Source organism: Tinamus guttatus, unplaced genomic scaffold, assembly GCF_059628265.1.
Source record: "Tinamus guttatus ecotype Peru unplaced genomic scaffold, ASM5962826v1 Tinamus_guttatus_pri_ptg000246l, whole genome shotgun sequence".
Lineage (NCBI taxonomy): Eukaryota > Metazoa > Chordata > Aves > Tinamiformes > Tinamidae > Tinamus > Tinamus guttatus.
This window is the reverse complement of record NW_028288780.1, coordinates 1,644,487-1,670,441: the sequence shown is the minus strand read 5'-3', so window position 1 is coordinate 1,670,441 and position 25,955 is coordinate 1,644,487. Positions and strand designations below refer to the sequence as shown.

Sequence of the window (25,955 nt, the reverse complement as noted above, 5' to 3'; positions counted from 1 at the left end):
CCCCGGCCCGCCCCCGGCGACGCGCGGCCCAATGGAGGCGCGGGTGCTGTGCGGGCTGCGCGCGGGCTGGGGGCGCCGCCGAGCCGCCCACGACGACGCTGCTGCCGCCGCCGGCCCGGGGCCGCGCGCACTCGGCGGCGAGCGGCGGGCAGGGGCGGCGGGCGGCGGCGCCGCGGCGCTGGCGGGCGGCTGGGATGCGGCGGGCGCGCGGCTCTGGGGGCAGATAGCGTCGCGCGGCGAGGCGGCCGAGTGGGGCGCGGGGCGGCGGGCGCAGCCGCCGGGCAGCGCCATGGCGGCGCCGCGGGACCCACTCGGCGCCTACCTGCAGCAGCAGCAGCAGCCGCCGCTCTCCGACCCCGGCTCCAACAGCGAGCGCAGCACCGACTCGCCGGCGCCCGGCTCCGAGGAGGAGGCGGCCGGCCCGCCGCGCGCCCCGCACAGCCCCGAGTGGGGCGAGGAGCGATTCCGGGTGGACAGGAAGAAACTGGAGGCCATGCTCCAAGGTGAGGGCGGCAGCGCCGCCGCGGCCTCCCCGCCGCCGGGCACGGGCGCGGGGCCGCGGCGTGGCGGGACCGGCCGGCGCGGGGGCGGGCGCCGCTCCCGCCGCTGGGCCGGCCCGGGGGCAGCGCGGGGCTCCGGAGCCTGGAAGCTGCCCGGGGAGGCGGCGGGGGCAGCGGGCGTGAGGGGGCGATGCGCGGCGGCGGCCGTCCTGCCCGCGCTGCGCCTTCCCTCCTTTCCCTTCATGTTTCTTTTTCCTTCCTCGAGGCTGCATGTGCTTTGAACCCTGCGGCTCTCGAGGCGGCGGGTGCCTGCGGGGCTCCCCGGCAGCGGCTCGGGAGCCGCCGGTGACAGCGCGGGGCTCGCGCTGGGCTGCGGAGCTGCTCGTCGCCCGCGCTCCCTCGCGCTGGGCACGGGCCGTCCCGTCCCGCCCGGCAGCGACTGACACGGGCGTTGGGTGAGATCCCTTCCCCTGGGGTGGGTTAATCGTTAATCGGTTAATGCTCCAGCTCTGGCCCAAAAATCGCATTATGTAATGCAGTCGGGAATGAGGAGTCCTCAGCTATTGTAAGGAATTCAGGGCTGGTTATGAGAAGAAACAACCAACTGAGAAGATGTGCTCGTCAAAATGTCCCAAAGCACAGATGGGTGTTGGAAAGATAAAGTGTGTGACTAACAGCAGTGACAAAGGTGAAAAGCTGTGGAGAGCTGTAAGACAGCGACTGACTTTTTTCCCTCTTCCCGTGAAAAAAGTTTCCATCGTGTCATCCTGCAGGCTGTCCTGCTGCTGGAGGTAGTCGTACGCGTGCAGGGTGGCGAGCAGAGCTTATAGGCCGTGTCCAAGGGTTGTGTGGCTGTACCCAAATACTCCCCAGCAGTAGTCTCCATTAAAAGTGCGTCTTCCTGTTTGCTTCTCCGCTTTCACGAGCATTTTTATTCTTTGTATCATCTATGTGAGCGTATGCTGAAAGCTTCCTGCTCGATACAGAGTGAAACGAGCAGTGGGAGACAAATGCTGCCTTTTCCGTGAGAGGTTGTTTTGTCTCTTCCAAACACCTGTGACCTGGGTGTTTTTTTTGTTGTTGTATTTTCTATGTGCTGAGTTTGCGAATAGGTGATTTTATATGAGAGCTTAAAGTTTTGGGTTGTTAGTAGTTTAAAAAAAAGGTTTATTAGCTAACATAAGAGAAAAATGTAGCAGTCCTTTCTGTCAGAAAGCTATGAACTGCTAATTAAGTACTAATAGTTTTGCTCAGTTTCTTCTCAGTTTTCATGATCTACCTTACGATTTACCTCACGATTTTACCTATTTACCAAAATACCTTTTGTCTTACATTTGGGATAGGTTTTGCTCTCATTTTTTTTTTTAACAGGAGAATAGAAAAGCACATAGTAAGTTGCCCGAGATGTCACATACAGCATCTTCAGGTCAGACCTGTAAATAGTACCCCAAATTTCAGTTATGTTGTTGACTGCAAGCCAAGATTCTTTTTAACCTCCTCCCTTTCTCCTCCCCGTTGATGGCCAATTTTTTGGCAATGTGTAAGTTCTAACTAGCCCCTGGTAGGAAAGGAGCAATGGGAAAGGAGGATCGTACCATCTTCATGCAGTCTGTCTTTTACAGTAGACAAGTTGTAGGCCACGTTTCCTGACTTTGGTGGCACCACAACCGGCCCTGGAAGATTTTGGAACAGGCGGAAGTATGATTGGGGTAGGAAAGTGCCTTTTCATGCCAAGGGATGATGATCAGGTGTCCTCAGGTCTCTTCAGGTAGTAAGTGGGCATTATTTTATCTGTGTAAATACAGCTTTGTAATTATATTAGACGTTTAAAGGTGATTCTTTTGCTTGGAAAATAGTTGTGCTTTCAAATTTCTTAAATGATGTGAAAACTCCCAGCTTCTTCATTCCAAGTGTTCACAGTAGCTTTCTTACTTATGGGAAAGTGACAATGCAATATCATTAGTTCTGTTGCCTTTAAATCCAAGTTTTAAACAGTGTCTGTTGAAGAGACCTTTTCAGGAAATGTTCTCATTTTTGCTTGGGGAAACCTTATTTTTCTGTTAGTCAACATCTGTGTTTTGCTCTACTGATGATGAAATGCAAGAACCAGTCAAAAGCTGAAGAAACTTAGTGTTGGGTTTTATGCTTCATGTTTCTTGTTGTGTCTTATGATTGCTTTGATGACTGCTGTATGCATTTCTGCAATAATTATTCTTGATCTTTTCTGTGGTTGATGTTTTATGGATAAGACAGGGCCCCTCCAGGCGCAATGCTGACTTCTGTGACCAAGACTCATGTGGTCGCATGGGCTTTGCATGGCCTTGTAGGTGGAGTTGGGACTTGGCCCCCTTAATTTAGGAAACAAAATGCATGAGCTTTGTATAAATGCTGTAGCAAGAAGCTAAAGTGCTCTCTTAAAAGCAAGTGATGTAGCTGTTTATTTCAAAATGCTGCTGAAGCAGAAGCCAAATTTGTCCTGAGGTATCGGAGCATATTGATAGGTTGAGGGTACTACTTGTTCATTCTTCTATCCTGTTGAGATAATAATTTTGGTATTTTTATTATCATCTTGATCCTGGAAGTTTGATTACAAATGGCTGTTGTAATGTTCACTAAAGAAATCTCAGTGTTTTCAGGGAGGGCTGCAGTTTCTTGTGCCGGATGTCTTTATCAGAGTTGATTGGCAAAGAAATAGCCTTAGAATAGAGATTTTTTTTTTCTCCAGGAAACAAATAGAAATAAAATGGTTTATCAGGACTCTCTAGCAGTGACACATCATTAAAGGCAATATTTCATAGTACCTATATTAATTATCATTGCTGTGCCCTAAGTTCTAGTGAACCTTCAGTTGATTTAATACTATGGAATGATTTGCTTAGTGGTTATTTGAATGTCTGTTACTATAGCAGCTGAGTAGGTTGAATTAAATGGAAAACACTACACTTAGAAAAGCTGTCCAGAAAGTATAATCTAAAAATTAATGGTGCCATCAGTAAACTTAGGGTGGCTTGCAATACAGCCTGAAAAAAAGAGGGGAGGAGGACAAAACAAAAAAACTTTATTTTGCATGATGTCTTAATCTCTTCAGTTTGTTACAAAGTGTTTTGCCAGTGTTTTTGTTGGCCTTTTTTTTTTTTTTTTTCCCTTCTTTTATAAACCACATTTGGGGACTGTTTTGGGTAACTTTCCAGGTTTGGCATCTGGTGACTTTTAACTATGTTTTATTCTTGGGTCTTTCTGCTTTTTGGGTGAGAGTTGACTTATATATATATATATATATATATATATATATGTTTATTAACAAATACAAGAAAAGCAGGTGATAGTTAACTTTAATAATAATAAAAAAAATGGAATCAGTGGCACAAGCACAGCCATGGAGGTCATACTCAGAATCAAGTTGTGTTGATACAGAATGGGAGTCTTGGAAAGCAGCAATGTCTGTGCTGGTTTAGTACTGACTGTGCTTTGTTCCATCCTGCATTAACTGGGATAGATCAAAATATGAAGAAATAATGTCACATGTTGATGCACATAATAGGACTGAATATATCCTCAATTTCTAAACATAATAAAGGATCACTTACTGTTGAGGTGGGAGGATTAAGCGTACTAAAACTCAAAATTAATACAAACTGTCAGTACAAGTAGCACATTTAAAAATGTTTGTATAGCTCTCTTGCATGCACTGCTAGACTTCAGTGAGCACTTGCTGTTTTACCCCCTTATTTTCAGAGCTCTTTGCCTTGTAGTGAGGAGTTAAAATAGTTCAAGAAAAAAGTGCACAATATGTTACTTTTTTTGCCAGATCAAGTCCCAGTTGTTTTGGAGAGAAATCAGATGAATATTTAAATATCTTTAGCACTGCATTTTAGTAAAAAAATACATATTTACTGTACAGCTATTTATTGTAAGTAAATGGTTGAAGATTCCTTTGCCCATACTTCCCCCTTGAGCCCCTTGCTCAATGCAAAGCCATAATGCTTAATGTAAGGCCTGGCTCTGATGCCTAATAGGTAATTGCAGATGTGTCAGGTGCAACTTTCTGTAACTAAGCAGAGAAAACACCTGTTTAAGACGTAGCTATGTGTGGAAGTTCCTTGTTCCTTTAATACTTGTTGCAGCCTTCTGTACTAGTTGGCCTCAATTATTGAGAGTAATAAATTAAAACGATAATGGGCTGTTGAAGTGTGGCAAGGGGGTGTCTATCAGTAAGGGGAAACACTTGAAGCTGAGCTCAGCAGAGGATGCTCTAGGAAAGCTCGGCGTGTGGGTTCTGTCTTCCTTATGGATGGTAGTTGTATTAGATGCTCGTCAGTGGATGCAGGAATTAAGACCTACTTGAGGTTAGCTGCCTAGCAGACAGTGTCAACTTAAATAGAAATGTCCTGACTCTGGCTTCTATATGAAGATTACAACATATGTTTTAATCCTCAAAATGCAAAACTTGGTTAAACTGCTTGGCAGGAATTTCTGTTTTTCTTCTAGATATGTTTGTTGTTGTGATAGCTACAGAGATCTGTACCATAAAACTAAGAGCCATACTATGATCATCTGAGTGAATAGTACCTTGCTTGTAACTGAATTTACAAATACTTAGTGCAGTTGATTTATCCTTCTGTTTAAAATTCTCTGTGTCCTGGTTAGAGCTGCAAGAGATGTGAAATATGTCTTTTCTTTGACTGGCTTCTTACTAAAATAACTCCTCAAACTTGCATTTTATATGCTCTAAACACAGTTTCTTTTCTGAAAGGAAGAAAATGTTTTTCTACTAAATTGTGATATTTCTGCTCTCTTTTACTGGCACTGTGTCAGCGTAACCTGGACAAGGACATAGTTGTGGGGTAACTGGAACCTTTCTAATAGCATTTACAGTTGGTGTTTAACTTGCATGTAGCAGAGAAAAAGTTCTAGCTCTTTGTCAAGCTTTCAAATCCCTAAAGTGCTGAATAGCCCATTTCTACAAAAATAAATATATGAAATGAATTTGTGTGACTTGTAGTTTAAAAATGTTCTTGCATTCCATTGTTAACAATTGTAATAATACCACTTTCTCAAGTTTCAGTGTTTTTTAAGTAGTACAACGGACTATCATGGTTTGGCATGACCCACTAAGTTAAGTATTGCTGGCTTGCACATTCCTCTTGGTTATATTGTAATCTTTACCTCCATTGGAAAATATGTCCTATTTTGAGTACTTATTTCAGGCTCTTGGCTTTATGCCTGTCTAACAATGAAACATGCTACTTTACTTCAAGTTCAGAGCTTTTTCTGAATTAATGTAAGGATTCTTTTTTTTGCTTGCAGTAATATCCTTTACTGGGAAGGCTCTGTAGTAACTTTCACATACTTTGAGCATAACACCTAGTACTGAAGCCCCTGGAGCTGGACATCTGATAGCTTATTAATTGTGTGCACTTACGTGGTTCAAGGACAGTGTACGTGCTTTAAGAATTCCTTGTTTGGGGCTTTACTAGGCAGTCAGTGGTAGGTTTTGGAATGGTTTGGAATTAAGTAACTGGAACATATTTTTTGAAGCTAACAAAACATTTCCAGAAGTCAGTATCTGTTTATTGTTTATGTCCAGACTTTCAATTTATCGAGTTAAGATCAGTATGAGTGAATTGCATGGAGTAATGTAACTCTTCATGTTTCAGTGACTTTTATAGCTGATTTATGTAAAGCATAAGATTTTTACAGTCATCTCTTGTTTACTGGAATGGAAATATATATGTGTTTGAAAAAATTGTTTCCTCTTAAAGGTTCTTTGATGTTGTGAGAGAATGCTTTCCGGAAAGGCCAGTATAACTGAAATAGCTTTTCCAATTTTGAAGGTAATACGTGCATCAGGAAGGACAGTCCAGGAAGGTGAGGAGGGGGGAGTTGCTCCTTAAGTGAAAGAGCAGCAGGAATGTGGCAACTGGCAAAGCCAGTTGAGAGCCCGTGGGTCCGGATTAGCCCGCAGACCAGTGTGGGTGATCCTGGGGCTGTCTGCTGCAGATTCACCTCGGGCAAGAAGTAGATGTGGCCTTAAGGCATTTGGAAGAAGCCTCATTTGCAGGTTTTGGTCTTCGTGGAGAACTTCAGCCACTGTTTATTTATGTTGCCTTTGCATTTTTAAGCTGTAGTTTTCTTAAACAGCTAGAAACTCACTGAACTTTTTGTGTTTTTATTCTTGTTTTGTTTAATGTGTACTGCTGTTCTCACAGACACTTGCTGTTTTGCAGCTTGTGACACTGGTTCCTAAATTTAGACTAATCATCAGTGATTCTTGCCAATCACTATTTGACATTTTATAGCTTTTCAAAAATTTCTTTGTGTGACTCTTTTTTTTACAGGCCAGTTGCCCCAGTGACTGAGGCATCAGAGTTTGCCAACTCAAATGGGATAAGCTAATTAGAGGTTCACTGGCCAAGCCTTGGGAATGATTGTGTGTCAGTCTCACTGCTTAAAGTGCTATAGTTCATAGTTTTGGTGCTATGGTTCATACTGTGTCCTCCTGCTGAGCCTTAAGTTCTTGTGGATGTCCCATTAGCAACTTAGGGAAAAAGGGCCTCTTTAATGCAGCTAACATCAGAGCAAGGTTGTGTTATCTGTATCACTTGGAATCCGTTGTGTAAACCAGAGGGAAAACTCATTGCACAATGTACCCTTTTTGAATGTCTCTTCCTCAATGCATCATGTGTGAGCAAGAACAAACAAGAGAACTTTTTATTTCCTTAGGGCTTGTTTATTCATGTGTGGAATAGTGTGGTGTTTGGGGTTTTGTTTTGCTTTTTTCATAAATACATCACTGATGAGGAAGGTAATGTTACACTCTGTACTTAAAGACAAGGGATTTCCAGCCATCCTGATGGTCTCCAAAAAGGCCACCTGCCAGCTCCTTGGAGTTTGACGTTTTGACAGCAACAATTTTAGAACTGCTGAAGAATATGGCTACTTCTTTAATTGTTAACTTTTATTACATTATCCAGGTTTTTATTCCCCAGCTTCCTTTACAGATCTGCACTTTTTTTAAACCATTTTATTAGGAGCTAAGGAATTTTGGAGCAGATTGCAGTCACTTGAGGAGATCACTTGCCAGGACACATAGAATCTAATCAGTTTGAGATTATTTTGAGGGCTTAATTACCACGTGATAAATGAAACCTGCACATGTAGTTAGGTGTTTGGGCTGTTACCTCTCCTCTGGAGAGGTGTAAATTGAGCCTAACAGAAATATTGCTGAACGGGGAGCTGTCTGCTCCCCTGCTCTGCCCCGAGCCCTCAGTGAAACTGCTTTCCCTTCCGCAGCCTGCTCTGAGCGCGGAGCTGCTCTCGCAGGTGGAAAGCTGGGCAGTGCCAACTATAAAGTGGCCTTGAATGCCGTGTCCCAGTCTAGGTGGAATAAATACCTCTTGTGCATGTGTTATCAACCTTGTGAAAATATTTACGTAGAAAACTTAATTGAGAGAAGACTTTTCCATAAGCTTTTTTTTTTTTTTTTTTTTTTTTGGGAAAACAGTGACTCCTCATTCCTCTTATTTGGCTTTTTGCCTGTCAGGAACATGTGTAGATGCAAGTGAAGCTTGAGCCTTCCATTTTCCATTTGCTAAACTCCTTTACAGACCAGATCTGGGAGGCTTCGTGGAGTCTCACTTCAATTTTCCACTAAGAGGATGTGATATAAATAAAGTCTGTAAGGATTGTTTCAAGGGAAAACATGAAATAATTGTGCTTAACTTTATTTTGAGGCCTGTAGAGTATACAGATAGTGAACTTGCCTGAGTATACGGATGTTAAAGAATTTCTTCAAAGTATTATTGCTTTTATGTGTACTTTTTTTTTCCCTTCTGCAAATAGGTCTTTTTCTTCAGCCCTTCTCCCCACCTTTATGTTTTATTTAAGAAGTTATGGGATAGAAGGTCTTCCAGTCATACTCTAAAACTTTTTATTTTCAAGGATAAGTTGTTAATTCTATTTTTAATAGTTAAAATTCCGCTAGTTGTTTCTATTCTAGGCGCTGGATTATAACACAACTTTGAGATGAACATATTAAAATAAATGTGATTAAAAATTCCCAGGGAGGAAAGACTAAATCTCTCACTTCAAATCATTCAAGTGAAGTAAGTATATAATTCAGATAGGAATTAAAAACAGAAACAGAGAAGATCAGTATTCCCACTTCTGACCGCTTTAGTCGGAAGGATCTGTGAAAATCAGACCAGTTGCCTTATTGGTGATGAGAAGTCTAGCAAACACTGCCCATGTACTACTACTGTTGCTTGAGGAACAGGTCAGGTGCACAGGCCTTATGTGGTTCAAATTCCTCCCTGGAAAGGTATTATGCTCTATTTTCTTGTGAGGGAGACTTAAAACACCTTTACACTGCCATTCAGCTAAACAGTTCATAATATAGCAGCTTTGCAAATCAGCAGTGCCTGTGTCCTGAAAGAAATTATGTTAATAAATGGATTTAGAGGGACAAATATACTAGGGCATATATTATAGTTTTTTAAAAAATCTCGTGTTTAAACATGATTTATTTTGAAGGAGCTAAAACATTTTTTGATGTAATATGTATGTATATGCCCCCCAAATTGGTCTGTCAGCTGTTTGTAATCTTAGTATCTTCCTGAATATAATTTTAATACTTAAATGTATCTGTATTCTAAAGCTTCATGGTGAAGTTATCGGATATTCTGAAGTTTTAAATATATTTTTTTACTTTTCCTTTTTGGTTATAAAAAGCTTTTTATTTTGCTTGATTTTAACAGGTGATGATACTTTTTTGCATTGCAAGCAGAGTCTGTTTTTTTGGAATTCCATATGGCCATGGATTAGTAGTTTCAACTAACCTTTAGACTTGCCTTTTCCCCATTGCCAATAACTTTGTGTGAATGGAGGGCTTTGATTATATCTATTTTTATTGGCTCTATTTCTGTTTAGAGTGTGCCTGCAATAAATTTATGGCAGTTAAATATATGAGTGGTAACTTGAAGACTAAGCATCTTGAGAAATGTTAAAAATGAAATCCTTAATTCCAAACTAAATATTAGGTCAATTAAGTGGTGCATTGAAGCATTTTTGTTATGCAAAGATTTAGCAGATTGAGATGTGTTTTGAAGATATTCCCCTTGCCTGTTATGGCAAGATAATGTGATTGCATGAGGGCATATAAACTCAGGCTCTGTGAACTGTTCGCAATATAATTCAACCACAAACTTTGTTATAAGGTAATTCTTGTACAGCATATTACACTGTACTGCAAAAACTGTGATGAGGGAAATGTTAATCACTCAATGAAAATCTTTGCTTTAAACCAAATCTGTTTATTTGTACATGTAAGTTCCTTCATCCTCCTTTCTACTACCCTGAGTTACTGATGACTTGTTTTTTTAATATGAGCTACTTCCCCTCCAGTTAATCAGGTTATAGTAAATCTGTGAGGCTGGAAATACCTTCGATAGCTTCTTCCCAGTAAATTTAGTGAGCGGAAGAGAATCCATCTTTGTAGGAAACAGGAAATATTAAAATATTGAGAATAGCTATTAAAAGAAAAAGTGCATTTTTGTAGTGTATGTTTAAAGAGCAAATATATATGTATTTGTGTATAACTCAAATGCATAATACATATGCATGACATCTTTATCATAGCATGAAAACAAATGGAAGTATTTCAACTTGATCTAGTTAAGAGAGCAGGAGACTTTTTCCTCCCTATCTGTATAGTGCAACCATGGATGAGAAGTGATGAAGAATGGTGAAATATGAAATTATATTGAGTGACTTTTGTTTATATGCAATTAGAGCTGTTAAAATAGTATTTGGTTTAAAGAGTCTGCCTATGAAATACACTTTTTAAAATATTGTCTTATATAGTACAAAAGAATCTCTTTTTCTAATTAAAACAAATACAGATGCCATTTTTCTTTAGGAAACTTACTTCTGGACTGTGCATGAAATAGGAGATAAAAGAATTATTTTTTAATAAGTTCCATGTGCAGATAGAGTGAATAAATTTGATCAGATCCTTAGCACTGTATAATCAATTCCTTTTGTAAAATATGAACATATCCTGCAGAATTGTTTTCTCACTCTTTTTGGAGGACAATATTGTCGTTAGAGGCCAGACTCCGTGGTAAGTGTGGAACTTTTTAATGCCCTGAACAACTGCTTGTATAAGGATGTTTTCTGGGTTGCTTAGCAGCAGTCAGGTTTTTATTTTAAAGGGCCTTTGGTGACATCTTTAGATTATTCAGAGATTTGACAGAAAAGTCGTTCTAGTTTTTGAAACATCGGGAATCGTTTAAGCCATGAAAAAATATGCTCTGTTTATTGTAAAATTCAGTTTATATTTAAACATTTACAAAACTTCATATTCTGTTCTTGTAAGCATTTGGGATTTCTGAGGGAGGAGTATCCTATCAGATGCTAAATATATTTTTAATAAATAGTTTTAAGTGATTTACCACCCAAAAGACAGACTTCGATACCAAATCAATTATCTTCTCCAGGGTAAGTAATGTTAAGCAGTGCTTCTCTAGCTGCCAGCCAATTTTCTGTTTTTTCTATGTGGGGCTGAGTATTCTTATTGAGTTTAGAATTGAGCATGTTTCAAACTGGCCTTCTCCAACAGACTAAAACCTTTAATGCAAATGGGAGAATGATATTTTGCAATATGTAATATGTATGTATAGACTTTTTTGTAATTGGGTAAGCCTGTTGCTGCAGTTAGGCACTGCCCTCTGGCCTCGGCGGCCCGCAGTGAGTTTCTGGGCAGGTTTGTCGCACGCCGTGAAGGGTTACGCGCTCCCGGCTCCGGCGCGCTCGGTCCCCGCTGTTCCCGGCGTGCTGTCCTTGCGGAGGCACCGTGCCCGCTGGGTGCTGTCCTTGAGGAGGCGCCGTGCCCGGCGCGCGCTGTGGAGCGGGGCGCGAGGTGGCTCTGTGGCGGCGCAGGCCGCGGCGTGGGAGGAGCAGGCGCCGGAGCTGCCGGAGAGGTTGCCGAGCTGCCCGAGAGCCCTCGCCAGAGCGGAGCCGCGCAAGAGGAGCGGGAAGGCCAAGTTTGTGCAGATGGAGGAGAAAGCTTGTAAAGTGAGAGAGCTTGGGGCCAGAGAGGAGAACGGATGCATGACTAAGATCCTTATAGGAGGCCAGGAGCTTTGGAAGCATAAAGGGAAGATCTCCCAGTGGTGAGGCGGCCAGATACGATATTCCTGAGAGGAGCTATTATCAGTACTTCCGTTCAAATTCTTTTCCTTCTTCTTTCTGCTTGTGCTCTTTTATGAGAGGAAAGGAGAAGCCACTCGCCAGTTCCCGTAGGGGCTGGAAGTGGCTGGGATGATGGGCTGGAGCGCGCGCGGCTGGCACAGCTCCGTGCCCTGCTGTTGTGTGGAGCTGCGGCCGGCCAAGGAGCTGCGCGGGATGGCCGCTCCATCCCGCTTCCCTTCCCAAGCCGCTCCCCAGGGGGAAGCGGAGCTGTGGTAAGCACTTGTGAACACATGCACGTGTGTGTACGTGTGGAAACCTAGGCTTTGGTCAATACCTACCTACCTGGGCTTGCTTGCTTTGTGTGTTGTGTATTGAGCAGAGAGATGTAGCTCATGCACTCAGAGTTACTCCAGCTGAGCAGACCTGCTTCACTGCGAGCAGCAGCAGGAAAGCCATTTTGGACTCCTTAGTGTGCAATGACTTCCTTAATAAAATTCAAGAATCCACTTGGTGGGCCATGCTCTAGAGCTGCTGGCTGTGGGTCGATTTTAGCTGGTTTGTAGCCTTTCAACTAAAGGTGAAAGCCACAAGCATAAATCCAAGCTGTGATTGTCTCAATAGTTTTACAGAATAAGATAATGGTTGATTTCTTATGGTTAACTTCTGAGTAGAATTGAGTATTCACTTGGTATATTGGAGTTGTACAGGTTAATCATCTCTTTATACTGCAGATGATTTAAAGTAATTAGAATATGCATGTTTTAAAGGAGCTGAGTTTTATCTAGTAGTATGGTGGTAGTAACAAGCTTCTGGACAGAGTATTTGATATATTGAGATACCTTAATCTTTATTTAACATTATCTTGTAATGCATTGCAAGGTATTATGCTTGTACAACAAAGGACAATTATGCTTTTTATTTTCTTTTAGTAACCTAAGGAATAGGAATTAATTCTTTGACATAGGATAGAAGTCGATTTAGATGAGAGTTGTACATCAGCTGAAGTTAGAAACATCGTGATCGCCCTTTATTATAAAATAGAAAAGGCTTGCATTGTCTACTTTTGCAACACTTAACTGATGGAGTCAGGGCAGAAGATGATACAAAGAAGTCTGTTGAGGAGAAAGATCATTTGGGGCCCAACCTCTCTCAGATGGACCACGGGTCCATTCTACCATGTCATCATGGTCTTCTCAGTTTTCTGGGAGTGCAGGGCAGTTGTGAACGGAAGGTTGACAGCAGGCGAGCATAAGCAGTGTGGGCGATTAGGGGTCGATGCTCGGGGTTAGCTCCCTGATGCTATTTCTTTGACAATGCAGATAAAACTTTTTCTTGGACAACCACTCCATTCTGTGAGGGAGTAGATACAGGCATGGTTAGAACTGATAGGAAACTTTGCAATGTTGCCACATAGTCAATATTGCCAAATTTCGTGTTGCTGTGGGTATATGGATTTCTATTGCTTTTTCAGCTGAAAAAATCAACTTGAATATGAAATTGCTTTCAGTTCCTGATGGGAAAACTTCCTGCAAATCAGACAGAACTGCAGGAAGGACCCCAGTTAGGTAAAACTGATGGTAGGAGGCCTTGATGCTTGATACCTACTGCACCTAGGCCTGCGCTTTTGCTTTTGCCCTGGAGTAGGGGTAAGATGCTGCTGCTGGCTGAAATGAGATCAGTTGTCATGTTTCCCTTGCCCCCAGAGCATCCACTGTGAGGCAGCTCTCTGTTCTAAGTGCGTGCTTGCATTTTGAGGAGAATTTTTATGTGCCGGAAAGACCTGTTTTCTAATATCCATTGCATCTGTACCATGAAAGTGGGAATACCGTCAATCCTGCGAGCTGAGCACCTGCTCTTCTGTCAGAGGCTGCTCTGCGTTGGCTTGTCCTTATTCTTTCTCAAAATCTTTGTGACTTAAGGCTGCTTAAAGTATGAGGCCTCTAGTTTTCAAGAGGTAGGTTTTTATGCAAAAAATATTTCATGCTTGGAAGTGGATGTTTTAGTATAATACACTTAGAAGAAAGTTATACAAGTTTAACTTAGTCATTTATCTTCTTTGCCTTCTCATGCAGTAATCTTTTGCAGCCTTAAGATACTGTTTATTCTGCTTAAAAACGTTTGTAACTCAGACTGTTTGAGATGATGTTTGGAGAAACAACTCCTGACTCTTTGCTCAATTTCCCCTTTCTGCTTAGCTTAAATCTAATCCATCTTAACTACATGAAGAATGCTTTTTCTCTTCTTTTTTTTTTTTTTTTTTTTGCTAGATGTTTGCATTGCAAGAAGCTATAGTTCACATTGTGGAACATCTTGAAGTCTATATTATTGTAACAACAAGAATGTTAGGAATCTTCTGTGGATAGTTTATATTTTGCTGCAGCTCTTTGTGTATCCTTACTTTGCATGTCTACGAGCAGAGATTGTAATCACTTGTTTAAACTGTAGTTCCTTAGTGTTTTCTGATCAAAAAGCCTCGTTGTTCTGTCCTTCCCTTCCTGTCTTGGCTGGAGGGGGAAAGAAATCTGTAGTGTTGGCAATTTTAGCCAAGACAGGTATTCTTAAATTTTATTTTTTCAGCTGAGAACACATCCATGCTTTTTGTTTTTTTGCTCCTGGTTGGTGTAGCAGCGTTATTCACTGTTATTGTAGGCTTTATCTAATTCGTACGAATCTGTGGGATACTGACGTAGTGTTCTCTGGCTGGCACTGTGTCCTGAGCCCCTGTGTGTAGATAAGAAGGGTGAGATGGAGGGGCAAGGCTTCATTTATAAAAGGATAACACAATTATAATTTGAGAGAGGGAGGTAGGTGAAGCTCTTAATTCTTTAGAGGGTAAAGTCCATGTGCACATTTTTACAAAAGCATAAATCTAACCTGGCTTGCGACAGACTTTGAGGACTTGATAAAAGACAGAGGAAGCAATGGAGAAGTTCAATTCAGATTTTTCTGTGGTCGTGAGCTTGTGGGTATGGATTGCAATTTGGTGTTAAAAGTTGACATAGCTTAAAACAGTGATCAGCAAGAAAGGCAGCGTGACTGACTGTGCCTTGAAGCTAAGTGGTGTACTTTTTAATGGGGGTTTTATATTCCTGCTTTATTTATCACTTTTTTGTATTCTCTCTTAATACAGCCTTTGGCAGATGAGAGCATAGAACAAATGCGCTCAGTGTTTGCTACTTTGATGTGATTAAGTGCTGGGGAAAGGCTTTGTTGCTGCGTTTTTTCCGCTGACTACTAACCAGTACTTGGGAGAGACAGTAACCAAATCCAAGCAAATAAGCAATGTGACTAATTTCTACTCCATTTTTGTTTTGTTTTCAGCTGAAATATAAAACTGAGTTCCTTTTGACTCACAAGTGACAAAGACTCCATTATATTTTGACTCTCCAGCAGAAGTGATTGCTCTAGATATGGCTTGTTCTTGCTTACGCTGGTCATTAAAAATCTGTTTTGTCTGAAGGTACTTTTGATGACTACTGCAAGCACATAGTTATCTGTCACTGATGGGTGACTTGTTTGGCCTGGTGCATGCTTATGTCTGGCAGTGCTGATTTTGAGCTTCACACTGCTCTTAAGTAATTGCAAACTTACTTGCAAAAAGTAATAGTTTAAAAGACCCTTGCCAGCTTAAAACCAAGAAATGTTCCTGAATTAAAAATGTAGCATTCATATAATGATCTTGTTTTCCACATTTAAACTATAGTTATGATCATTCAAATTAACAGCTTTTATGATTTCACATTGTATAAATCAGATAAAACTAGGAACCTTATAAATAAAGGAGCACTTTTTTATGTGTCTTTGTTACTATTTAGAATTACTTTGAAGAACAATTGCTATGCTTGTTTGCTATGCTGCTGTTATATGGACTTTAGGATAATATGGTTCCTTTTGCTAGGCTTAATTGCCATGTGAGTTCATGCTATGTAGGCTAGCTATTTCTTGGTCTATTTTGCAGTAATTTATCTATACATATGTACCTGTTGAATCAAAGCATGGTTTCCTGTGGATTAGTCTACTCATTTCAAATATTTTCTGTTACCATAGCAATTTTTTTTTTTTTTTTTTACAAATTCTTCAAAATGTTTGCTGATGTTTGTTTCTCCTGAAACTAGCTGTGGGTTCATTCAATGTCTGTAAAGGGCCATTATCCTCATTTTTTATTTAAAAAAAAAAAAAAACACCTTTAATCATGTGGCAGTGAATCTTAGATTTGCTGCTCAGATTTGACATTTAAATGTCTGCTTATATTGTTATTTTGATTCATTATGACTTCTACAGTGAATACAAATTGGCAGGTAAGGCATAGGCCAATGGAGGAGCTTTTGAAAGTAATATTTTTATTTTGTTGTTGTCTTCCCCCCCACTCTCCTCCTGCTTTGGTTCACTGGCATTCCTTCCAAATTAGTGTAATTTCCATGTCACTTGGAGAAAGCCAAGCCTTTTGGCAAAAGGCTTATGCAGACAGGAAACACATGAACAATATTTATAAAACTGGAATTTTGCAAAAAGTACAGCATGTTGAGATGTGTTTAAAAGTATGCCCCAAATTTTGGTACACAGAGCATAGCAGTTGTGTTTATAGGTGGTAACCCTGTTTTGTGCTTTGTGATAAAGAATAACAGCTTTTCTTTGTCACACTGTTACTTAATCTCCATTTTTTAAGAGCTGTAAACCTTGTGAGGGCTTTTTAACTTAAACTAGGTATCTAGGCTGCCTCAGAGTGTGTTGTTTTTTTTGGGTAAGATGGTATGCAACATGAAGAAGGGGGACTTGGCACTTGAGGCTCTCTGTTTTTTGCTTTAGTACTGAACATGCATATTCATGCAAAGGAAAATGGACGTGTAAACTCTGGGGCTGTGTTTATGGTGGTAAATATCAGGTTAGGATGCAAGTCTCCGATGTAGATGAGAACTGTGATATTTATCACACTTCAGTGCTAGCTGCAGTTTGACTGTGTGCTTTGCAATGCTCTGAACCATCACTTATAAATGTGCCTTGTGATGTATTAAAACTTTCTTATACCTTAGGTCTTGATTGATTCTCTTATTTCTCACAAATGCAAGTTACTTTATTGTTGTGTAAAAGCAAATGAAAAAAAGGAGTTGGTATTGGATGTGAAACAGAAGAGAAAACATAACCAAATCAGATACTTTTGAGAAACTTTTCAGATGAGTAATGTGCAACAAAAATTATGCAAATTAATCCTAATGGTGTTATGGTAAATCAGCTAAACTAAGAGCTTGCTACTTAATATTGGTTTTGTTTGTGAAAATACAGTATTTCTTGAGTTAAAGCTCTCACATAGGAACTGGAGGCAGAAGTAGGCTGAATATTAGTTCCTTACTCTGTATCGTTTGTTTTTCTAGATTTTGGCAGAAATCACACATTCTTTGTTTGAGTTTTTCATTTCCCCACACTTGACATTTTATATCCTTTAAGTTTGCAAGTCTTACTCCAGTTTATTTTGCATGAACTTAAAGATTTTTTGGTATTGTATCAGCTTTTCGAAGCAGGACTTTTTTTCCTGAATCCTAAAAATGGAAATGAGGAGCTTTGATTTCAGGAATATTCAAGTTTACTAGATAAACAAGTCACATAAGTGCCAATTAGAGATGTCTAACCTCAAAACAGCTCTTTCTTGTTTACTCCCGGTGGTTAGCGAGTTTAGCTTAAATGTATTTTACACTATTTCCTGCGTTGTATCACAAGCCTGTGTAAAAGGAATTCTCTAGTATTGCCCTGGTTTATACACTTCATATCAACAACAGTCTTAAAAATAGCTTTATGTCCATTAAAAAACCCCAATCAGCTAGAGGAGGGGCTAGGTCTGGGTTGTCTAGATCCTGCACTGTGACCTAATGTTTAACAAAAATAAAGGGGGGAGTGAGGCGGAGGGGCTGAGGCAAGCAGAGGCCTTATGGTTTCAATAATGTTTTAGGCCTGTTTGTAGGCAATAACGCTCCAGAACAGTTCACCAATTCCTGGCTATCCTGACTGCTTTCTAAGCAACTTGCTTTGTTAACCAGGCCTCGAATAAAAGATTCCGTGATTCATAAATGCTGGTTTTCAGATCTTGTTCATAAGGGATGTTGATTTAAAATTGATCTAATAGCTGTAGTTGTCTTGCTGTATCCACTTTGAACTCTAAAACCTGTGTATGTAGAACTAAGGATTTGTTTCCTTAAAACTAAACAGCTCAAACTAATTTTTAAAAATATTTATTATTACTTCTATTCTGCATCATGAAGATAGAGCAGGATTTTCTAGATCATGGTAGTGACATTGGAGGCTCTGCTGCTTGCTTGTGTGACTTGAAATTCTGCCTGTTACTTCTGCCCTTAAAATCAATTTATCAGGAACACTTATGTTTTCAGAAATCCTAGTAATAAGGTTAATGCAGTAGGCAGTTGGTTAGGCTTAACCTCGTGTCCTGTGCAGAGTAATACACTTCAGTTTTTCTAGGAGGCACTGATTAGAAGTGGACTAAAAACAGTTGGTGGGAGAATTTACTTATCCTTCATCTGAAGTTCACAAGGATTTGCTAATTTTCTAGAAAATTATCTTCTGGAGGAAGCACATGCTCAGAAAACCATTTCAGTGATGCTGAGGTATCTCCCAGCGCTAGTGCAGGACCTGTGAAGCTGCTGCTTCCTGCCCTACGCTGTTACCCTCCTCTCTTTGGAGAGCAGTGTTTTTTCTACTGTGTCTTAGTCCACTACTTCTATATGCCTTTCATATCACTTCCATGAACAAGCACAGGAGACTTCCCAGACAGAATATTGTAACTTATGAGCTGAAGTTAATATTCTTTAAGTGGTCTTTTCTGTCAGTCTGAAGTTTGGAATGCTTTGCTAGTCTTAACCTGAGTGTCCCTTTCTGCTGCGCAGTCCACAAGGCCAACTGACTCTGTCATCCTGTCTAGGAGCTAATGCTGGCCAAGTCTTCAGATGGGAACGATCCCAGCACGTACGGATGTTAGGCTCCCTGCTAAATTTGACCCGTGTGTGACAAAACAGACTTGTTGTAATGAAAATTTCTAGATACAGTTTGCACAGTTTAGCACTCTTCCTTCACTCTGTCTGCATGAACACGTGCCCGCATACACACACGTGTGTGCACACATTTAATCATTTAATTATTTGGCAGCTGTATATAGCTGTTTTTGTTTTTAATTTGGGAACTGGTCATAAGAAAATTCATGTAGATCTTGAAAATGTGGACATAAAAACAGCTGTGAAAATAAAACTTCTTCACCTTTACCAGAAAGGTCTAGGTTTTTTTCTGTACTTTGATCTTCTTACCTAAACAATTACTTCATTTTCGTAGTTTCTTAAAAACAAAAATTTTAGTGCTGTGAGTAAACTGTAGTTTGGAGAAATAACTTAATTCTGTCATATTCATGTGCTAATGCATAGTTTGGGTTCTTTGTCTCTCTGTATGGGGAAAATGGGTGACAAATTAATGTATGCTATGTGGTGATACATAGCTCTGATTTTGATATATAGATAAGTTTCTCATTTCCTCTACCCTCTCCCTGCACTATATTATTTCAGGTGATCTGTCCCCCTCTGCGTTTTGGACAACTATTCAACAATCTCCAGGGTACATAATATTGTTAGTTCTGCACATTGCAAAATATAGCACAATCTTTCCTTCAAGTTCAAAACTAAAATTGGATTCAAGCGAAACAAATGAATTGATTTTATTCAAATATTGCCAGTTACCTGGATTGTGGTGGTATCTAACAATAAAGTATAGCAAAACAAAATACTATTTTTTTTGGTGAGCTGTGAGCAGTGTGAATTGAGATGCATAATCTATATCCTTAAATTCCCTGGGATTGGTGCGCGTGTGTGGTTTTCTGTTTGTTTTTGTGCCCTTTGTAAGGGAGGCTGAAATAGAAAGTGGTATTTTGGGTGGTGTAGGCAGAAAAAGGGAACTGTTTCTGTCTTATTCTCTGAATATCCTAGTTACCTCCAGGAACTGGTGAGTATGTGGTTGGTTGGGTTTTAGAAAGGGAAGAGACCTCTCAATTCCAAATGTTTTTGTTCTTGTCTGTCTGTATTTGCAAAATCTCCTTCTGTGTAATAGTTCCAGATATGCAGAGTGTCTCATTACTGTTTGGAAAGGATTTTTTCCCTTGTAGCTCAGTATGTAACCTGCATCGAAACAGACTTAAACTGGTTTCCTGTATAAAGCTTTGTCTTTGACTTAATCTTGGCTTCTCTCCTGTAACTCCACATCTGTGAGTGACTCATAATAAGCAGGCCCATCAGAAAAATATTGTGTACATTTTTATCCCAATCTGTGGGGTTTTTGTTTCTAACTTTTTTACAGCCTTTCTGCATTCTTCTCTCCGATGTCATGAATCATACAGTATCTGTGCACATACCTGACAAGAGAAGCGGTGGTGCACCGAGAGCAAGTTGAATGCTAACAAATGGGAGGAATATCCCTAGTCATCAATCTGCTGAGAGCAGAGCTTTTGCGTTTGGCAGTTATCCTCAGTCAGCCCCTGGGGCACTCTTCACATTATTCCTTTCCCCTGTAAACAGCAATTCTGTTAAATGGACGCGGCAGCCTGGGGCAGCAGGGGCTCCGTGGGTCCCTGGCAGCAGGCGAGGTTGTGTCTCCTGAGGTGCTCCTCAAGGCTCGCTGCTGCCTCCGCTGCATCCAGGGGCTCGAAGGCTGTCCTGCTGCAGAGTATGTCGGAAAAGGCCAAGCTTTGCTCCTCTTGCTTCTGCTGTTGTCTGGGCTCCATGGTTTGTCTCCCTCCCAGCTGTGTGACCATGCGGGAGGCTGCTCCAGCAGCTGGTGCTTCCCTTTCTGGAGGGCTCATGGAGGGCAGGCTCTGGGAAGAGCGAGAGCCCTACAGCCTAAAAGATAGGACCTCATTTTCCACCTTTTGCTTTCCCCTCACTGACTCTTTGGTAGAAAACTGCCGGCAGGCTCCAGCCCAAGGAAGCCCTCGTTGGCTCTCACCCAAGAAGCAGCAAGAAGATGGTCAAGGCAGAGCTGGGGGTGTTAACTGCGGTAGGCGAAAGGAAAGCATGGCCGGGCTGGGTTAACCAACAGCTTTGTGTTCATCCCCTCCCTTGTCTTGGGGAGTAAGCATATGGTAATGGAAAAACAGGCTGCCTGGGTAAATTTTCTCATTTCTGTGACAAGAAGTATTGTATAACAGCTCTACCTCCTGAGGGACATCAATGAGGTTTTCCTACAGCTCCAAGAGCAGCTCTATTCCAGCTGTCTCCTCAAAAATTACCTCTGTTAGGATCGCAGGTCAAGGGAGTTGGTGTTATCTAGGCTATTTTTCATCTGCTAAAGCATTCTTGCCTTCTTGCTGATTTCATGTCTGGCCTTTGACTGGTTCACTAAGTTTTGTGCCTACGCAGTACTTGGAACAAGCTAATATAATGTGAAAATTATTTCTGGCTCTAGCTTTGGCTGCAGGGTCCCAAATTTCCTGAAAGACTGATTTGAAGGGAGGCTTGCTGAAAGGAGATGACGATTAACCAACCCTTCACATGAAAGGGCAGAAGCCAGACCACCTAACCTTTTCCCTTCTCATCTTGGTAAAGGGGATATCGCTTGGGGCATAAGTACTTACAGTAACAGCCCACTGATTTTCCTGTTTCTGAAAAACACCCAGCATCTTTTATGACTACCACTGCTCTAGCTATGAGATACTATTTTGAAGTCTTCCTCTCCTTTGAGTTTTTACCTCCTTGCATGCAGCCTGGTAATTTGCTGTCCTTTCTGCATAGGAGATCTAAAATAATTCTAACCTTTGTTTTCAAAGGAAAAAAAGATCTTACAAGCATAACAGGGAGTTTTTGCATTAGTTTGGGACCAGTTACGCTGGAGAAAAACCTTAAGTGATTTGATTTTTAAAGACATTGCTTCGGTCTTTATCTAAAATTTCTTACAAGCTCTATACCCTTCCTGGGACGATACCCACTGGTTTAATCTCACTCAGTATTGAAATGAGACTAAATGAAGGATTCTTACATAGCTGTGAGCTTCATAGTATGATTCAGCTGTAATGCAGCTCTTATTCTCTCTGATCTGCTCTGTTAATTTATGCTAACCACCGCTCAGATGTAGGAATCAACCCTCATACGACAAATGTTGGAGTTCAAACATTAATACTTAAGAGGAATTTTTTGAAGAATCTTTCAAATAGGCTCTTGACTCTTTGATTTCCAGTTAATGTTTGGACAGCTGAGCATCCCAAGGGGGAAGAGCCTTTGGTTTCAACCCAGATTCTTATCGTGAGAGAAGAAAAGCTTGGACAGGCTGTAGGCTCTGGAAATGTTAGCATTACACTGAAAGAGTTGGTAAAAGTCTGGATGAAGGTAGGGGAGAAGTTGGAAAATTTTATCTAGGAACATCCTGTGGTCTGTCTGCTGTAGCAGCATAATAACCATGAGATAACAGTGTTTTGTTGGTGTGCTTTTGCCTTCTGAAGTGTGTATTTGAAGCAGCAGTGTGAATCAGGTAATGCAGGCCTGGCAGCTTGTCAGTTTTCATTTGGGCTTCGTTCTGGAGAGCAGCTGGCAGGAAGTGGGAAAATTCCCTTGATCATCTTCATGGAAATCCCAGATCTTTAGACCGAGTTGTCTCTTACCTGCCACGTCCCGTGAGGAGGAGGTGTTTTGTGGCCACCTGAAGAAGCCAGTCCCATGTGTGTATTGTAAAGGAGAGGCTTCTCACGAGGGACTTGAGTGTCCCAAAGCACCCCCAGCTTCGCAACCTGTTTTCAATCTCTGACTTGGCTGTGGAAACAAACAACAAACTTTCTGGATGTGTGGACTTGGCAGAGAGTGTTTTCTCTAGAGATAAATTTATTTTAAAAATCAGAAAAATCTGTTGGGATATATCTAAAATTTACAGTTACGTATTAAATTATTGCTCTGGGTGGACTTTTATAGTTGGGCAATTAAAAAAAAAGATGTAGGGAGAAAAATGACAAAGTGGTAACCTGTTGTATAACTTGATTATTATTATTATTTTTTTTTTAGTCCTCAAATCTATGGAACTTTTAAAGAAAGCAGGAGCAAAGTGCTAGCTATTTGTTCCAAATCTGTCTCCTGTTGGACTGGAGCGCGTGTCCGGTGCGGGTTGCTGTGGCCGCCTGTCCTTGTGCTGCGTTAGCTTTCGGGCTCTCCTCGAGCTGGCTGCTGCCCTCCTTGCAGAGGGAGCCGCGGAAGCGGGAGCCCTTCTCCCTGCGGGTGCCCTGTGTGACACTCGTGTCTGCCCTCGGGGCTGCCCGCGCTCCATTCTCATGCAGCTTCCCACTCGGGAGCAGTGCGCGCTGCTCCGCTGCTGCCTCGCGCTGTCGAGGCACTGCTGTTTGCCGGTCAGGCTTCTCATTTTGCTGCTCTTTTTCCTTTTGCCTTCATAAAGGGCTCTTTTACCAGCTCTTTATTGAGCAGCTTTAAGTAAAACATTTCTTTTTAGCCGAGGCAGTTCTGTCACTAGCTCTTGCTGCTTTTGACCACACCATACTGAAAAGCTGTCTGTTTCCTTTCTGCTGCTTGGTTTGTGGAAGTGTCTCAATTTCCCTTTTTTTTTTTTTTTTTTTTTTTTTTCCCTTCCTCTCTGGGCATCGCTGTCAATTCATCACAAATGACGGATGGCTGACATAAGTATCTTACAGCAAAAATCCAGAAAATGTTTTTTTCCAAAAGTCTTATTTATATTACAGGATATAGGGGAAAAGATTACTCAAAGAAACTGGTAACTGCGTAAGCGTACACAGTTTTTTTGTGGTACTGTAACACAGAATAAGTGTAGGCTGAAGAGGACAAGTGTCTTGCATGTCTGTTTACATGAGTGCTCAGATGATTTAGGCTTTGATTGAAAAACTTCATCCCTCCAGCAAGTAGTTTGAAAAGAAGCCACAGATGGAGCATTTCCAGGGTGCTCATAGCGCTGCTTTTTCAACATTAGAGTGAGGATATCCTTACATTCAGTGTCTGTATTTTTCCAGAGTTAGTTGTGTCTATCAGAAGTTAAAACACATTTGGTCTTTATATGAATAGCTTAATAGCTGTGTATTAAGTTCCTCCTAGGAGAAGGAGATACAGTGGAATCCACCCAGAAATGTCTGCTTATTTAACAGTCTGTTTATTGTCATTTACTCAGCTGAAGTTGTTCCAATTCCTCTTCTTTGGCTGTACTACTGGAGCAAGAAGGGTCATACATGAGCTTTGTAAGTTCTACTGTGCATTTCTTCACGGTTTGTACCTTCAATGCTAGATGTCTCAGAATGTGGAGGCCATTATGCCATTTATGTGCCTGATACCCTAAAATACTGAGATCAATGGCCTATATCTCAGACTACTTAATCAAATCTACTCTAATAATATTAATGATATTTTTGTCATTTAGAGCAGTCTACTATGTGGACTTGGTTTCTCACAAGAACTAAGTTCTGTCTCCCCATGATAGAAACAGTAATTGTGATAGTGGAAGAGTATCTATAAATTGAGCCCAATGGAGAACTAGTTGCAAAAAATCTAAGGCACTTTCCAAGATACATATGCAATGACTATTCTAGTGAAAAGCCAATTTAAAAGTAGAATTTAGGTTATTTATTATGCCTTTTTAAAAGGCTTTTTACTTTCCTCTTTAGCCAGACACTTTAATTTCACCATAATTTCAAGGAAAAAAAAAAAAGTAAGTTTTTATTTTGCTTGAATTTCAGCAAATGCAGCTTAAGGTCTGTCTTTTTTTCTTCTCTTTCCTTTTACAATGTATCTTTTTTCCCAGAGGTTTATTTTAAGTAATTTAGTTTAACTCTGTGGCATATGGGAGTGGAATTCTTTAGCTTGGCTTGATATGAACAGGCTTTATATGTATGGGTTATAGTCTGACATAAAATCATCATCTATGTCAGTTTTTCTGACTTAATGGAAAAAAAGTATGATAAACAGATTGGCAAATCCTGAAAAATAGAGATTTTTACTTTTCCTTGAATAACTGTAGATTTGGGTGGGAGAGGTGGAAGTTTGTTGTTAGGACCTTTTTTGTGGTGGTTACAGAAAAGATCAAATCTAAGATGAGGACTGTCTCAACATAAATGTCATGAGACCATTCCCATGCAGTGGATAGAAAGAGTGAAAAATCATGCGGTATTTGTGTTGAAGTGTATGATTCTACACTTAATTATGAAGTTGGCTTCTCTTAGGGTTAGGTATTTGAACTTCAGTATCTTTCCTGTGGAGGAGTTTGTTTGATTCAAGGAATAATTTTATTTCCATAAAGCTGCAAGTTTGAGCAGATCATGTTACATTGTCTATAAAATTAGTCTTCTAATACAGGTGAAGGAAGAATTTTTGATACTAACCAACTTCAAGGTAAGTAGATGACACTTTAAGAACAATTTCAAGAGTTCAGGAAATGAGATGCAAAGCTGATATGTGATCAGCAAAGAATTACAGTAATGCGTTTAAGGAAGACTTGCTGTGTGTACCTTGGGTTCAGTTCTTGTAAAACATGGCCTGTATTGTAACAGTTGCTTTCATAATTAAAATAACATATGTAGTAAAAGTTTAAGTTCACTTTCTGTGTGAACTTGCAACAAATTACGATTGGACTTTTTTATGCTTTGATTAAGTAGACAAGACCTGTGTGCTTCATGAGTACCGTAATGGCTAACACTTGTTTCAACTATTTGGTATTTGTATTGGATAGAACCTTGGCAATCCAATATATCTTGAAAAGCAAAATCTTTAGTATTAAATATTTCATGGTATGGAAGAAGTTATAATAAACATTGAATATAGCTTAAAATACAAAATGCTTACCATGCACATTTGCATAGTCTTTTTTCCATATTTTTGAAACCAATGTTAGGATTTTGTGTACAAAAAAAATAATCTTGCTTTTTGTGAAGGTCAGCTGAGTGCCTCTCTAGTACCATAAAATAAATGGTGTTTCTAGGACGATGGTATTTCCTGAGTAGCAGAGGCTGGCAGAGGCAGGCAGGGTTGTTGGTGCCTTGCACTGATCCCTGTGTGGTTTGATCTGGCTTCTGTCAGCCCCACTGCGGGGACGAGGGCCTGTAGCCAAAGGGTGCAGTGGTTGCCCATGGCTAGTAAGGGGCCTGAGTGTCTAGAGCTTTCCTGGAAACCTTGTCAAAGCTTTGCTGTTTCTGTGTTGCTTGTCAGAAACGCTGCTTGCGTGTCAGGTGTCATCACACGTAATGAAAAGATTTAAAGGAGTATTTCCCTGGCGTGGCGGCAGTTTTGCTCC

At 40.8% G+C, this 25,955-nt stretch overlaps 1 protein-coding gene across 1 annotated transcript in view; it reads left to right on the top strand.

The window, feature by feature from the left end:
- Nucleotides 1–259: 259 nt before the first annotated feature.
- The window catches only part of BICC1 (BicC family RNA binding protein 1), a 79,023-nt gene continuing 53,327 nt past the window's right edge, over nt 260–25,955 (top strand). The window contains exon 1 of the mRNA XM_088526353.1: nt 260–503. Within this exon, the coding sequence (XP_088382479.1) occupies nt 290–503 (214 nt within the window). The 5' untranslated portion in view covers nt 260–289. The remainder of the gene's footprint in view (nt 504–25,955) is intronic.